At 42.4% G+C, this 17,029-nt stretch overlaps 1 protein-coding gene across 3 annotated transcripts; it reads left to right on the forward strand.

Annotated features, from left to right (window-relative positions):
* Nucleotides 1-1,980: 1,980 nt before the first annotated feature.
* LOC310798066 (myosin heavy chain, fast skeletal muscle-like) lies at nt 1,981-14,615 on the forward strand (the record flags this gene model as incomplete). Of its 3 annotated transcripts, none has more annotated exons than XM_083660547.1 (39): nt 1,981-2,187; nt 2,274-2,417; nt 2,510-2,666; nt 2,755-2,782; nt 2,875-2,971; nt 3,083-3,175; nt 3,257-3,320; nt 3,402-3,500; nt 3,594-3,697; nt 3,824-3,962; nt 4,050-4,168; nt 5,326-5,475; nt 5,561-5,731; nt 5,824-6,132; nt 6,267-6,329; nt 6,444-6,531; nt 6,648-6,765; nt 6,847-6,970; nt 7,051-7,187; nt 7,272-7,527; nt 7,627-7,869; nt 7,954-8,130; nt 8,209-8,354; nt 8,439-8,529; nt 8,959-9,348; nt 9,443-9,569; nt 9,724-9,842; nt 9,928-10,124; nt 10,215-10,398; nt 10,498-10,663; nt 10,788-10,912; nt 11,067-11,375; nt 11,470-11,673; nt 11,762-11,887; nt 11,995-12,165; nt 12,251-12,355; nt 14,166-14,261; nt 14,355-14,486; nt 14,595-14,615. In XM_083660547.1, the coding sequence occupies 39 exons, from the start codon at nt 1,981-1,983 to the stop codon at nt 14,613-14,615; spliced, it is 5,796 nt and encodes a 1,931-aa protein (XP_083516673.1). The 3 variants fall into 3 exon arrangements, with proteins under 3 accessions (XP_083516673.1, XP_083516674.1, XP_083516675.1); XM_083660548.1 differs by having other exon boundaries at nt 5,824-6,127; nt 6,265-6,329; XM_083660549.1 differs by having other exon boundaries at nt 2,277-2,417; nt 5,824-6,127; nt 6,265-6,329.
* Between the last annotated feature and the right edge of the window lie 2,414 nt (nt 14,616-17,029).

A 17,029-nucleotide genomic window follows, 5' to 3' on the forward strand; every position in this document is an offset into this window, starting at 1 on the left:
GATTAGTGCTAAACAATAGTGAAACATTTAACATAAAACATTCAGGATTCCACATGGTTATATGTAGCAGCATTTCCTCAAGCACTACAATTAATGTAAATAGCAGGTGCACTCCGGATTACGCACAACATCATATCTGTAGTCTCAAAGCAAGCAGGAATAAGGGAAATGATAACATTTGCCAAAACAACAGTCAAACATTAAATCCCAAATTCCACAAATAACCAATAAATGACAACATAAAGAAAGACATAACTCACTTGTCACATAACCATAGGGTTCATGTCTGAGCTGAGCCGAGCTGCTCTCACATGTCATGTGGGCCCTGTTGCTGTGATGCTGCCAGCCAGAACAAAGGAGGGGAGGGGGGGGGGGGGGGGGGGGTATATAGACTCAGGAGGTAATTGATTAGTGAATGAACTCGGGTGAGGATGGTGATGTCATGGCATGAGTGAGAACTGGGTGAAAGGTCACTCCATAGTATGGCTCTATTTCACACTGTGTGACAATGGAATTACACAAATGAATTAACAAATCTACACGAGCTGCCTACATTATGTCATTATGTCTACATCATGCTCAAATAATATAATTTCACCAACAATTAGATCCAATTAGGCACGCCCTATTTTTGTTTACAACATTCAACCTAAACTGTAGCACAACAGTCTTGAGAATTGCTATTTTAAAACATAAAGCTTGCCCCCTTTAATGACGAGTGAAAATAAAATGTGTTTCAGTAAAACAAATGAGGGTGATGAATTCAAAACATGTAGTTATGGAAAAATCTTCCAAACAAATTATAAATACATGCAACTCAACACCCACTGCACAGTCGCTGCTACTCTATTGAATCTTATCCTCTGGCATGAACTGCTAAAAGTTTATAACCACTAAGCATACCAAAAAAGGCTGGCCAGTTATGGCTGCAATGTTGCGAGCACAAGGGTTAAACCTTTACCGCATTTATTTATAGATGTCTTTTTAATTGGTCAAATCAAAATAATTAATACCACAGTATGTATGGAAACAAATGACAAAGGAAATATGGTCAAATGTAATTATTTATTTGCAGCAGTTCATAAAATCTTAAATTGAGTTAAGAGTAAATCGGATCTATTGTAATCAGTGTAAAGATTATATGTGTCGGATTGTTTCCTATGTTGAATGTTAGATTTTTAGGTATGAGAACTGTTTCACATATGTTACAGTGTCAGTTAGAGTTATCTTGTATACATGAAATACATGGGCAGAAAATAGCTTCTTATCTTGTATTTCATGAGACGGATTGCACATTATATTGCACGACAAGATGGGGCCAATGAAGCATCACATGCAAATGAAAATGTATAGAGCCTTTTGAAGACATCCCCATATTTAGTTTCTGCTTGGCGTGCAGAATGGCATTAATATAAGGAGGCTCAAGATGAGATGTACAGCCTGCAGGGGATTTCAGAGACTAATAGCCTACTGCTGGTGAGTGAGACTGATGTCAGCTGTCATTCTTGCAAAGAAGTTGTATTAGACATGTTTAGTGCTTGACATACATGTTTAAATAATAACCAGCTTAACATTTATTAATCGCATGATGATGTGAGATGGGGAAAGCTCTTCAATGTAATACGAAATATTTCAAATAAGTTATGAGTCAACGGTGAAAATATAGTTGTGTCACTGTAATTTAAATGTAGCAAATGTAAATGAGGAATATTATACTAATATTTTATCTGGTTATAATATACTACCGGAAATCTGTAATCTCTGCATCACTAGAAACTCAAACAACTCATAAACATCACAAAATACTGTTTGTTTATTTAGGGGTTGTGAGAAGAGTTGGGTGGTAGAAAAAGGTGAGTTACCTTTTCTCTATTTAAACTACATAACATAAAGAATCCCTGTATCAGTCTCCAAAGCAAACAGCACATCAGATTAGAGGAAAGTTAATTTCAGTTTGTCAATCTACAGAAAGCCACCATCATGAGTACTGACGCGGAGATGGCCATTTATGGCAAGGCCGCCATTTATCTCCGTAAGCCAGAGAGGGAGAGGATTGAGGCTCAAACTGCACCTTTTGATGCCAAAACCGCTGCCTATGTGGCTGATGTTAAGGAGCTGTACCTTAAATGTACAATCCTGAAGAAGGACGGTAACCAAGTCACCGTGAAAGTCCATGACACCCAGGAGGTAGGTTGAAGCTTCATGAAACTCACAGCAGTGTAACTTACCGTTGGAATTTCAACACGAGCTGAAAGTGTCTTTCAATATTTCAGGAGAGGACGGTTAAGGAGGATGATGTCCACCCTATGAACCCTCCCAAGTATGACAAAATTGAGGACATGGCCATGATGACCCATCTCAATGAAGCCTCTGTGCTGTATAACCTCAAAGAGCGTTATGCAGCATGGATGATCTACGTAAGCTCTTCTGCCTATGGAGTAAAGTGTAATATTGCACATGGACTCATACAACATACTGTGAGTGGTCATATCTCTCTCATCCCCTTCAGACCTACTCTGGGCTGTTCTGTGCAACTGTGAATCCCTACAAGTGGCTCCCAGTGTACGATGCTGAGGTTGTAAATGCTTACAGAGGCAAAAAGCGTATGGAGGCTCCACCCCACATCTTCTCTGTCTCTGACAATGCCTTCCAGTTCATGCTTGTTGGTATGCTCTTGTCAAGAATATGAATAAACTATCAATAAACTCAATAACTTGAGATAGATAATTAATTAATGAATTGTTCCTTTTGCAGATAGGGAGAACCAGTCTGTCTTGATCACGTAAGTTTTACATCTATAGCACCTACCTCTGTAAGACCAATTGCATCAAATGAATTGAGTTAATTTCTCTGAATCTACATATCCATCCCCAGTGGAGAATCTGGTGCTGGAAAGACTGTGAACACCAAGCGTGTCATCCAGTACTTTGCAACAATCTCAGTGGGTGGCCCACAGCAGGATTCAAATAAGGTAGCCTAGCCTATATTACAGTATAATGAGTATTTTACAATAACTAAAAAAATAAAAAGTCAACAAAATACAAATGTACGACTGAAATGAATATATAAAAACATATTACAGGGCTCACTGGAGGACCAGATTATTGCAGCCAATCCCTTGCTGGAAGCCTATGGTAATGCCAAGACTGTGAGGAATGACAACTCCTCTCGTTTTGTAAGTATGGAGGGATTTTGAACTGAGAAATATCATATTGTCTATGCAGACAAATGTTGAACAATGTACTATTTAAAACAGGGTAAATTCATCCGAATCCACTTTGGCGCAACTGGTAAACTGGCTAGTGCTGATGTTGAGACATGTAAGTATCACATTCACATATTAAATAGAATGACTAACATTATCAGTGGTGTAGATTTTGAGTTATGAACAATACTTATAGATCTGCTGGAGAAGTCTAGAGTGACATACCAGCTTGAGCAGGAGAGAGGCTACCACATCTTCTTCCAGATGATGACCAACCACAAACCTGAGATCATTGGTGAGCTAAACATTGTGATGCAATGTTAAAATAACCCATGTTCTTCACATGGTCCATAACCAGTCATTACTTTAAACCTTTTATGCTCTCCAGAAATGTCGCTCATCAGCAGCAACCCCTATGACTTCCCCATGTGCAGCATGGGTCAGATCGCTGTGGCCAGCATTGATGACAAAGAAGAGTTGATGGCCACTGATGTCAGTGATGTTCACTCTCATTTTCATTTTTCTTAATCTATTATAGATTCAATATTCCATCAATTACTCAGTTAAATTTATTTTCCATATTGACTTACTCAGTGTCAATACCTCTGTTGAATACAGAATGCTATTGATATTCTGGGCTTCACCGCTGAAGAGAAGATGGCCATCTACAAGTTTACTGGTGCTGTGCTCCACCATGGTAACATGAAGTTCAAACAGAAGCAGCGTGAAGAGCAGGCAGAGCCAGATGGCACAGAGGGTGAGGATTAATTTCATATATGTCACATTTTACAAATCGATCATATAGGCCTATTATCTAGTAAATTTATTTTTGTGACATTTTCAGATGCTGACAAGGTGTCTTACTTGCTGGGCCTGAACTCGGCTGACTTGCTGAAGGCTCTGTGCTACCCCAGAGTGAAGGTCGGAAATGAGTTTGTCACCAAAGGACAGACTGTGCCACAGGTCAGCAGATCATTCTGTTGTTTACATCATCATCATCATAGATACAATTCCGTGGTTTGTCTGTGATTTTGGTAATATTTTTGGTCCCACATTGTGAGATTTGTGATGATTTTACATGATTTGTGATTATTTTGGTCAGTAATAATGTCACTGATGATGTCACAATCTTCAGTGATGTCACTCAAGCACTTGATGATGTCATCAGTCATGGTCACTCGAGCAATTTTGATGTCATCAGTGAGTGATGTCATCGGTGATGCGAAGTTCAGAAATTGTGTGCTACGCATGTCAATAGAGCAGGCGAGGCCACGCAGCTGCAGACAAGGCCATGCAGCGGACGAGCTACGTATGCAAGCCCACGCAGCGTGCAAGCTGCAGGGCGGGCGAGGCCGCACAGCGGGCGAGCCCAGGAATGGAGCGCGGGTGATTTCTAGTTGTATACAATGTCGTTATTAAGTCAAGGGCCAGCGCATGGATGTGGTTAAATTCCTCATAATCTCTCGAGACAAACTTTCGACTTGCATGGAAAATCTGTCGGCAAGCTCCGTTAAAAGGGGTGCAACAGCGTTCGCAGGGTGCATGCTCGCAGGGTGCATGCTCGCAGGGTGCATGCTCGCATGCTGCGCTTTCCCCGATCAAGATGGAGTGGACCTGACCGGTGTGTAGTCAAAGCATACCGTTTTCATAGTGTAGCAAGTTGTAGCATGTAGCAAGAGTTGTTATTGTTGTTTCATAGCACCCCCAAATAATCCTGGATGCTGGATGCATATAGAGGAGACAATGGTATTGAACCCTGGGAACATTGAGCCCGGGGAATATTGAGCCCTGGGAACATTGAGCCCGGGGAACATTGATACGCTCCAAAGTATTTCTGTTGTAATGGAGGAATTTCTTGAGCTACATTGATTTGGAATAGATAGTTTACATCTGAATGTCCTCTGTCACCTGTCACTGCATGTGTTGATTGCCACATTGTTAGTTCTGTTTCAGGAAAACTTTTACTAGTGTTTAGACATAGCATTTGTTCTGTTGGCAAAAGAAATCAAGTGATCCAATGTCTAAATTTCAGTTAAAGGATCTGTAATTTATTAAATCTGTGAGAGGAGCCTCTTTGATTCTAATGGTATTAATTCAAATTACGGTAAACCTTTCTTCAGGTCAATAACTCAGTGAGCGCCCTGGCTAAGTCTATTTACGAAAAAATGTTCTTGTGGATGGTCATCCGCATCAACCAGCAACTGGACACCAAGCAGCCAAGACAATACTACATTGGTGTGCTGGACATTGCTGGTTTTGAAATCTTTGATGTAAGTATGCATTTATGGTAATGGATTGAGAAGATAACTTTGTAACATTTGTGATATATTAGCTTAATCCTATTTCCGCCAACAGTTCAACACCTTGGAACAGTTGTGTATCAACTTCACCAATGAGAAACTGCAACAGTTTTTCAACCACACCATGTTTGTCCTGGAGCAAGAGGAGTACAAGAAGGAGGGTATCATCTGGGAGTTCATTGACTTTGGCATGGACTTGGCTGCCTGCATTGAGCTCATTGAAAAGGTACAGTACACAATAAGGTGGTGACGTTATGTTAGAATTCACGATATGCAAGAACAGTGCCTCTTCATGATTTCTTTGCACTTTTTATACAGCCCTTGGGCATCTTCTCCATCCTTGAAGAGGAGTGCATGTTCCCCAAGGCCTCAGACACTACCTTCAAGAACAAGCTGTATGACCAGCACCTCGGTAAAAACAAAGCATTTGAGAAGCCCAAGCCAGCCAAAAAAGGCAAGGTTGATGCCCATTTCTCTCTGGTGCACTATGCTGGAACTGTGGACTACAATATCACTGGCTGGCTGGACAAGAACAAGGATCCCCTGAACGAATCTGTTATTCAGCTGTACCAGAAGTCTGGTGTTAAGCTGCTGCCTATCCTGTATCCCGTGGTTGTTGAAGGTACTGTGTCACTTTATAATGCTTATTAGGATTATGTGAATTAATTAATTAATGTTTTTGTCTTTAAAATAAACAATGCCTATTTAGAGAAGTCACTTGAATAAAGTATTGATATTAATAAATCAACGAATCAACAGAGAAGGGCGGCAAGGGAGGCAAGAAGAAGGGTGGTTCCATGATGACTGTGTCCGCAGCGTTCAGGGTAAATGTTAATAACAGCCTTAAATGCTACATTGTAATTCAACTCAAATGCACATTTTTTATTCTTATGTTTTGCTTTTCACAAATAATGTTTGGTTTTATCTTGTATCTACAGGAGAACTTGGGCAAGCTTATGACCAACTTGAGGAGCACTCATCCTCACTTTGTACGTTGCCTGATTCCCAATGAGTCAAAGACTCCAGGTACACTGACAGCTAACGAATGTTTTTAATATTCTCGGTACATGTTGCAGTCATTAGCTTAGCAGGAGTGAGACTTTAACTTTGTCATTGGAAATTCTGAAATAACTTCTTCACAGGTCTGATGGAAAACTTCCTGGTTATCCACCAGCTGAGGTGTAATGGTGTGCTGGAAGGTATCAGAATCTGCAGGAAAGGTTTCCCCAGCAGAATCATCTATGCTGACTTCAAGCAGAGGTATTACCTAATTAAACACAGACTTTTCCTAACTTTGAAAAGAAGGTCCTGAATGTGTGACCATTAACTGTTTTGTGATAGGTACAAAGTACTGAATGCCAGTGCATGCCCTGAAGGAACATTCATGGACAACAAGAAGGCCTCTGAGAAGCTGCTTGGGTCTATTGATGTGCCTCATGATGAGTATAAATTTGGACACACCAAGGTAACTAATTGAGTAAGAAAAAAATAAACTGTTTCATTGATGGAAATTAATTGGCCATAATATTTTTATATTCTCATCAGGTGTTCTTCAAAGCTGGTCTACTAGGTGTTCTTGAGGAGATGCGAGATGAAAAGCTTGCTTCTCTGGTCACCATGACTCAGGCTCTTGCACGTGGCTACGTCATGCGGAAGGAGTTTGTGAAGATGATGGCAAGGAGGCAAGTGGACATTCTAACGATATATTAAGTCTGAATGCAGTACCAAAATGACTGTGTGTACATAACAGTGATTTCCTTTCATAGGGAAGCCATTTACGGCATTCAGTACAATGTCCGCTCATTCATGAATGTGAAACACTGGCCATGGATGAAGCTGTACTACAAGATTAAGCCCCTTCTGCAGAGTGCTGAAACTGAGAAGGAGCTGGCGAACATGAAGGAAAATTATGAGAAGATGAAAATAGACCTCGCCACGGCCCTGGCTAAGAAGAAGGAACTGGAGGAGAAGATGGTGTCTATTGTGCAGGAGAAGAATGATCTGCAGGCTGCATCTTTATGTGTGAGTAAATGGCAACAGAAAGCTTTGTTGATTTCTCACAACTTTTCCAGAGCAAATGTTATTATAATATTTTCCCCTTTTCACATTTGGTCTAAATAGGAATCAGAGAATCTGTCAGATGCTGAGGAGAGATGTGAGGGCCTTATCAAGAATAAGATCCAGATGGAGGCAAAACTCAAAGAGACAACTGAGAGACTGGAGGATGAGGAGGAAATGAATGCTGAGCTAACTGCTAAGAAGAGGAAACTGGAGGATGAATGCTCTGAGCTCAAGAAGGACATTGATGACCTGGAGCTTACCTTAGCCAAAGTGGAGAAGGAGAAGCATGCCACTGAGAACAAGGTTCATGGATATTCACTCTGTTTATTATATCATCAAATATTTGAATAATTACCCAATTATGACAATATGCTTTTACATATTCAGGTGAAGAACCTGACTGAAGAGATGGCCTCTCAAGATGAGAGCATTGCTAAGCTCACAAAGGAGAAGAAAGCCCTCCAAGAGGCACACCAGCAGACTCTTGATGACCTGCAGGCAGAGGAAGACAAAGTCAACACTCTGACCAAGGCCAAGACCAAGCTTGAGCAGCAAGTGGATGATGTGAGTTCATGAACGTGCTATTTGCAATTCAATGAGAATATATTACTGCTGTAATTATAAATATGTGGTATTATGCAGCTTGAAGGTTCTCTGGAGCAAGAGAAGAAGCTCCGCATGGACCTTGAGAGAGCAAAGAGGAAGCTTGAGGGTGATCTGAAACTGGCCCAGGAATCCGTCATGGATCTTGAGAATGACAAACAGCAGTCTGATGAGAAAATCAAGAAGTAATGTGGACAGAATTTCAAAACTGTATGCACAAAATGTGTTATTGCAACCAGTATCTTATGATCATGACATTTACTCAACAGGAAGGACTTTGAGATAAGCCAGCAGCTCAGTAAGATTGAAGATGAACAATCTTTGGGTGCTCAGCTACAGAAGAAGATTAAAGAGCTCCAGGTGTGTAATGTTTGATTTAAAATCTATGTCAAACTTATCAATCAATGTCCTGGTGCCTGCACTAGCGCCTCCTCTGGTCGGTGGAGGTGCCTGCTCAGGGTGGAAGGGAACTGGCGGGAATAGCATGATCCTCCCCCGTGCTACATCCTACCGGTGAAGCTGCCCCTCTCCGGTGAAAAGAAGCGGCTACTGCGCATGTGTCGGAGGAAGCATGGTGCTAGTCTCGGCTCTCCCCAGATCGGCAGAGGGTGGACTGTCCCAGTCGCTGTGACTGGGACAGCCAATAGGGCAGCATAGGGATAAATTGGCCAAATAGAATTGGGGAGAAAATGGGGGGAAATCAGAATAATAATAATAATACATTTATCGGTCAACTTTTATGCAATGTGTCAGTTGCATACATTCATTTAACATGTCTTAAATTTCAAGGCTCGTATTGAGGAACTGGAGGAAGAGATTGAGGCTGAGCGTGCTGCTCGTGCTAAGGTTGAGAAGCAGAGAGCTGATCTCTCCAGGGAACTTGAAGAGATCAGTGAGAGGCTTGAGGAGGCCGGTGGAGCCACTGCTTCTCAGATTGAGATGAACAAGAAGCGTGAAGCTGAGTTCCAGAAGCTGCGTCGTGACCTTGAGGAGTCCACCTTACAGCATGAATCCACTGCTGCTGCCCTCCGCAAGAAGCAGGCTGACAGTGTTGCAGAACTGGGAGAACAGATCGACAACCTGCAGCGTGTCAAGCAGAAGCTGGAGAAGGAGAAGAGTGAATTCAAGATGGAGATTGATGACCTCTCCAGCAACATGGAAGCTGTGGCAAAGGCCAAGGTATAATGCTATTTATATACATTATGTATACTATAAACACACTGGATTGTACAATACACAATACTTATTGAACCTGTTTAATGTTGATGAACAGGGAAATCTCGAGAAGATGTGCCGCACCCTTGAGGACCAGTTCAGTGAACTTAAGGCTAAGAATGACGAGAATGTTCGCCAGATAAATGACGTCAGTGCTCAGAGAGCAAGACTGATGACAGAGAATGGCAAGTTTGACTTTCATTGACTCGTTCATGAAAAAATACCAATCTATTTTTGAACACAATCATAATTAGACTTAATCTATAATTAGAAGCCATTTTTAATTTAATGCTGGGACAGTAAGTCTATATATTTCAACAACAAACAAATTCCATCTAGGTGAGTTTGGTCGTCAGCTTGAGGAGAAAGAAGCCCTTGTCTCCCAGCTGACCAGAGGCAAGCAAGCCATCACACAGCAGATTGAGGAGCTGAAGAGACAAATCGAGGAGGAAGTTAAGGTGAGGAACAAGTTTTAGAGTTTTTTTTTTTAAAGGATTGCATGTTCATTTATTTACTGGTTTTTATTTTAATAATATTTTGTAGGCCAAGAACGCCCTTGCCCACGGTGTGCAATCAGCCCGCCATGACTGTGATCTTCTGAGGGAGCAGTTTGAGGAGGAGCAGGAGGCCAAGGCAGAGCTGCAACGTGGAATGTCCAAGGCCAACAGCGAAGTGGCCCAATGGAGGAGCAAGTATGAAACTGATGCTATCCAGCGCACTGAGGAGCTTGAAGAGTCTAAGTGAGTCAATGAAGTTTTATTTTCTAATGGTGGCTACAAAATACTTAGAATACTATGCATGAATGATTATATTTGACAAATGCTTCACAGGAAAAAGCTTGCCCAGCGCCTTCAGGAAGCTGAGGAACAGATTGAGGCTGTGAACTCCAAGTGTGCCTCTCTGGAGAAAACCAAACAGAGGCTCCAGGGCGAGGTTGAGGACCTCATGATTGATGTGGAGAGAGCCAATGGTTTGGCTGCCAACCTTGATAAGAAGCAGAGGAACTTTGATAAGGTGTGTTGACACTGATTACCTTGTCACAGCCACTGGAAGTGTCAAAGTAATAATCATTCCAAAATTGGGTAACATTGCTCATTTTAAATTACTACGCAGGTTCTGGCAGAATGGAAGCAGAAATTCGAGGAGGGTCAGGCAGAGGTTGAGGGAGCTCAGAAAGAGGCTCGTTCTCTCAGCACTGAGCTGTTCAAGATGAAAAACTCTTATGAGGAAGCTCTGGATCAGCTGGAGACCCTGAAGAGGGAGAACAAGAACCTGCAACGTGAGTTCTCATCTGATACTGTTAGCAATAGTAATTTGAAATATGTTCATGATGTGTGTGAGTTAGAATGAGACACATAGCCTGCTTTCTTTTAATTTGCTAAATTAAATATAACCTTCTGCAGAGGAAATCTCAGACCTGACTGAACAGATTGGTGAGACTGGAAAAAGCGTCCATGAGCTGGAGAAGTCCAAGAAGCAGGTGGAGACAGAGAAGTCAGAGATCCAGTCAGCTCTCGAGGAGGCTGAGGTGAAATTTCAACTGGAAGGCTTAACATTAGAATTGCGAACGTATATGTTGTCTTTTGTCCATGAAATGTACATATCTTATTGATTAATAGAGGCATGCCCAAGTTTACATTCAGAAGACAACACAGCCTGTTTTAATATTTCTTACATTTTAGGGAACTCTGGAACATGAGGAGTCCAAAATTCTGCGTGTCCAGTTGGAGCTCAACCAGGTCAAAGGTGAGGTTGACAGAAAGCTGGCAGAGAAAGATGAGGAGATGGAGCAGATCAAGAGGAACAGCCAGAGGGTGATTGACTCCATGCAGAGCACCCTTGACTCTGAGGTCAGGAGCAGGAACGATGCCATGAGAATCAAGAAGAAGATGGAGGGAGATCTGAATGAGATGGAGGTTCAGCTGAGTCATGCTAACCGCCAGGCTGCTGAGGCCCAGAAGCAGCTGAGGAATGTCCAGGGACAACTCAAGGTAGGTACATCACATGACAACTGTATACATGCTATTCTATGTGCAGATACATTCTGATCTTGTTTCTGTTTCTACAACACAATCGTAACATTAGGATGCCCAGCTGCACCTTGATGATGCTCTCAGAGCACAGGAAGACTTCAAGGAACAAGCTGCTATGGTCGACCGTAGGAATGGTCTCATGGTGGCTGAAATTGAAGAGCTGAGGGCTGGTCTCGAACAGACAGAGAGAGGCCGTAAAGTGGCTGAGACAGAGCTGGTGGATGCTAGTGAGCGTGTTGGACTGCTGCACTCTCAAGTAAACAAAATAATTTATTCATACACTTTTAAATATGTGCACATCATTATGTCATTGCTAAACTGAGTTTTCTCCTTCCTCTTCCTAGAATACAAGTCTTATGAACACAAAGAAGAAGCTGGAGGCTGACCTGGTCCAAGTCCAGGGTGAAGTAGATGACAGTGTTCAAGAAGCAAGAAATGCAGAGGAGAAGGCCAAGAAAGCCATCACTGATGTGGGTTAAATTTTTTATTTCATAGCCATCCAGATGTCACTCCTACCTCTGGAATAATATGAATGTCATATGGCATTTCTAATTAACATAAATTATTTATTTTCTAGGCTGCTATGATGGCTGAAGAGCTGAAGAAAGAACAGGACACTAGCTCTCATCTGGAGAGGATGAAGAAGAACCTGGAGGTCACAGTCAAGGACCTGCAGCACCGCCTGGATGAGGCTGAGAACTTGGCCATGAAGGGTGGCAAGAAACAGCTCCAGAAACTGGAGTCCAGGGTAAGATAACTGTTACACAGATGACAGTAAATTACATTACAAAATATGCAGAATGAGTCTCATAGTTTATAATTCATTTCTGAAGGTGCGTGAACTGGAGGCAGAGGTTGAAGCTGAACAGAGACGTGGAGCAGATGCTGTTAAAGGAGTTCGTAAATATGAGAGGAGAGTGAAAGAACTCACATACCAGGTATACCAAGCTTACTTGACAGTGTCCCTCTTGACTAAATTACCAATTTAAAACATAATATCATCAGTGTCGGGCGGGGACCTCGTATATAAACTTTTTTCAATTTTTTATTTTTTGTCATAAATCAATGCCATTGGTCACCCTTCATGTCTGTCTGTGGGTTTTACAAAATTTAACCAGTGGGAAAGCATTAAAATTATCTTGTGAGTAAGTCTCATAATTCCATTCGCCATCAATCTGTCACTCAAACCTCAAAGCTCCTCCCCTACCTCCATCTGAAGCCCCCCAGGCAAGAGTATCTACCTGGGAAAACAGACATGGGCAGACGTTCCGTTTCGGACTTTGTTTTGTTTGTTTCTGGCTTCGTCTGATGTAAATAGATCAATAAAATGTTTTTGAATTATCCCTAGTGGAAGTGGTTTCTGACGAGAGTAATGTTAGCGTTAGTGAGAGGCATGTACTGTATGCCCCCGGGAGACGGTGGGCTCTAACTTCCCAAAAGCGCTAATTTAGCGTTTGCGCTCGTTTAACGCCGTGCACAATGCAAATTGGGGGCGGACACAAGCGCATGCCTGTGATAATTGTACTGGGCATTGGCTGCCCCATGCCAAAGCAGGCGTTTCAGCTCTAAAATGTGGGATAGATGGCATTACCCTATCGTCAGCAGCGCGCAATTACTTTGCGCTAAGAGCTTTGAAAAGGACCTCTTACGCGCAAATAGCTCTCTGTGCTGGGAGCGCAGCCGTAATCGCGCAGTGGAAAGTGGAATTCCTTTTGGATATGTCATTACGCACAGCCTTGCCACGCCAAGACATCAAACTATGCTGCTAAAATTGGGTATTAGCAGATAATTCAGTGAGGCAATCAACTATAACTCACTGAGAAACTTTTATCACATCGCAAAGAGGGAAATGAATTGAGAAAACTTGTTGGACAATGGACATAGGCTATTTACCTTCATAAGCCGGAGGGTCGTTGGCCTCTGTCCTCGCACGAGTGAGTACACTCTATTACGCATGGAGAGAATTACAGCATATTGCATGCCTCGCGCAAACAGCCATTGCGAGGCTGGAATCTGATTGGTTTTGATTGACGTAATGCCCAGCATTGCCTGGCCACGCCTGTGAATAATTTTGGTAGTTAAGACCGCCCAAATCCCGTTTGTGCAGGCATTTTGGGGCGCAGATGATTTTGGCATGGCTCTAATTTGCGTCTGCGACACGTGCCGTGAACATTTCCGCATCCCGGCCGAGAATTGCATCCCCAACATATTTCGGGGCTGTTTTAACTTAGAAATCAGGGAGGTCACGTCTACCAGACAATTATATCACTTTTAAACAGTTACATTTCTGTATAAATCATTACAATATGCTCCTGTGATGTGGGGATGCTGCCGGCGTGGGGGTGCAAAACTCGCCATAACACCTGGCGGACGGCGCAAGGCGCAAGGCGCACTGCTATCTTCCGTGACTTAAGGCACACGCAAACAGGTGCGCAAGCGCTATTAGGGGATAGCGCCTGTCGGCTTGGGAGCGCGCCCGCAGCAGGAGGAGCAGCCACGCATGCCCGTGCGCTCCAAAAGAGTTGTGGCCACGCAAGGCTGCTCGCCCCGGAGAAACAAACACATCCAGCGAGAAACTGACTATCATCAAGACGTGTGCCAACTTTGAAGACGTGGTGTTGCGTATTTTAAGAACACCGTTTTTTTCTCCATCTCCTGAAAAGTTGCCGTTTTGGAGATACGAGGTTTCCGCCCGACAGCGACAATATGTAAATGATTAATGGCTATTCGTGTTCATACTTGCATTAGACTGAAGAGGACAAGAAGAATGGCGCCCGGCTGCAGACTCTGGTAGACCAGCTGCAACTGAAGGTGAAGGCCTACAAGAGGCAGGCTGAGGAAGCGGTAAGTTCAAATCATGTAAAAATGCTCCATCTATTTGCAAACATTTTCTAAATGTCTTCAGATGTCCAATGAGAATGTATGATGGTTTCACAGGAGGAGCAGGCCAACACTCACCTGACAAAGTGCAGGAAGGTTCAGAACGAGTTGGAGGAGGCTGAAGAACGAGCTGATATTGCCGAGTCTCAAGTCAACAAGCTGAGAGCTAAGAGCCGTGACTCTGGAAAGGTAAACACATGTCCTTCATCAGTGCATGTTAATTCACTGAATATTAACTTTGAAATGACTGAAACATTTTGTTTGGGTTTAATCTGAGAATGTGTTTATTTTTCACAGGGAAAAGAGGCAGCTGAATAAGTTCTCTCATGTTGCATTGCAATAAGTAATAAAATATTACACAAATTGTTGATTACATACAATAAATATCACCACAAATACTTGTCTTGTCTATTCATTGCTTCATTCCTTTGAACAGGAAAGCATCAAAGCATCTGACCTGGTAGAAGTGTTTTTCTGTGAGGAAAGATAGTTGGTGTTAAAGGGCCCAGACTCTAGTCCACTCAGTCACTCACATATCATCATCACAATAACAACAACAACAACAACAATAACAATTATAATGTTAATAATAAAAATGCAACTTACATAGTGTTTTTCAATAACTCAAAGACGCTTCATAAATGTGTTTATGTATACATAATATACTAAACGCTGAGGCGCCACATAGTGGACAAATGTTACACTATACACTAAACACTATGAGGGGGGGGGGGGGGCGTTAGTGAAACAGACAGCGGAAAACATGACAGAGACAAACGGATGGATGGGGCAGGGGGGAAGACCAGAACAGGCGGCGGAGAAGAGATGGGTTTTGAGGTGGGACTGCAAAGTTGTAAGGGATTTTGAGTCTATCTGAGGGACTGTCACGGAAAAATAACTTCACAAGCTGAATAAAAGTCCAAGACACTAGAATGTCTTTGTCGTTTCCCTTTAATCAACAGGAGTGCAGCACGATGGCAAAGCATAGACTCTATTGAGTACAGACAAGCAGTAAGCAACAGACCCGAGTCCCTCTCTGGAGAAGAACTGGAAATCACATGTTGTGTCTGTTCTTTTATATCATAATAATATTTTAACTTTTTTAACTAATTTACTATCATAAGCCGTCAAATAATATCTAGAAGCTGTGCCCTACTGTACACTTAAGCGATGTTTCTGGCAGTGCTCTGTTAATCAGCGCGAGCGAGGGGGAAAGCCGTGCGTAACGTTACAGCACTCTACGTTATAAAAAGAATATCTAGAAGCTGCGCCCCCTACTGTACAGTTACAGATGAATCAGCACGAGGGGGTCCTCTGCTCCTCTCCTGTTTCCTCAACGAGCACCGTCAAGTCAGCCAGAATGTAAAAGTATGTCTTCAGCAGCGGGCTTTCAAAATTAACGCAACGTTAAACTTAATTATAACTTGTAACTTTTGAGTAATGCTTTTAGACTAGTTTCAATCCATGTATTTGTTACATTACAATCAGTCTTTTTGGTGTGTAAGCTATTTTATGGAGGTACCTCGTAGTTAAGGCTATGAATGATTTACATTTATGTGTGTGTGTGTGTGTGTGTGTGTGTGTGTGTGAGTGCGTGTGTATGTATGTATGTATGCATGCATTTATTTGATCGATTCAAATTTGTATAACCTTCCTCTGGACTCAAATTAAAAACGGTGCAGCCTCCCTGAGACTACATTTTAAACAGCACCCTCCCCTATTTTCCTCCAGTGACCCCTTGCATAAATAACAAACGGTCCCTAAAGGCTGCTCAGTAAACCTAAAATCCCCCAGTTTACACAGTCTTGATTCAACATTGTATCAGTAAAGCAAATATTCAGATTCAGATTCATTTATTAAGGACTGCACAACAAAGTCGCCAGAAATTGCTTTCGGTACAGCATATTATAGCACATTAGCTACTGTGTCAGCAGAAAAAACATGGACAGTACAGATATGAAAACAATACACAGACAGTACAGGTAGCATATAAAGACAAATACAGGACATTCAACATGAACAGAAATTGCAGATGGGGTATTACTTCAGGAGTGAGTGGAGTTCAGTGACCTGATGGCTGTGGGGAAAAAGCTGTTTTTGAACCGGGTTGTTTTGGTGGATATGGATCTGTAGCGCCGGCCAGAGGGCAGCAGTTGGAACAGGTGGTTAGCTGGATGAGATGGATCAGAAACTATCTTTTGTGCTCTAGTGATTGTGCGTTTATGGTAGAGTGAGTCTAATGATGAGAGGGGAGTGCCTGTGATTTTTCATGCCTTTTTGATTATGCGTTGGAGTTTATTACGTGATTGATTGTCCAGATTGCCGTACCAAACTGTGATGGATGAGGGGAGTATGCTTTCTAGGATGGCTGTATAGAACTGGAGGAGGAGATTACGTTTGACTTTGAATTTTCTGAGCTGCCGGAGGTGGAATAGTCTTTGATTGGCCTTTTTGATTATGTGACTGGTGTTATGGTGCCATTTGAGTGTGTTGCTGATGTGGGTGCCAAGGAATTTGTATGAGTCCGTGATAGTTATGGGTTCTCCGGAGATGCAGAGGGTTGTCTTGGGGAGTGGGTTCTGTCTGAAGTCTGTGATGAGTTGGTTTTGGAAGAGTTGAGTTGGAGGTTATTGTCCTGGCACCAAGTGACAGCTTGGGTCAGCTGTTCTGTAATGATTCTCATTGTTGTTGGTGATGAGTCCGCTTATGGTGGTATCATCGGATTATGGATG

Source organism: Poromitra crassiceps, assembly GCF_964638095.1.
Source record: "Poromitra crassiceps genome assembly, chromosome: 25".
NCBI lineage: Eukaryota > Metazoa > Chordata > Actinopteri > Beryciformes > Melamphaidae > Poromitra > Poromitra crassiceps.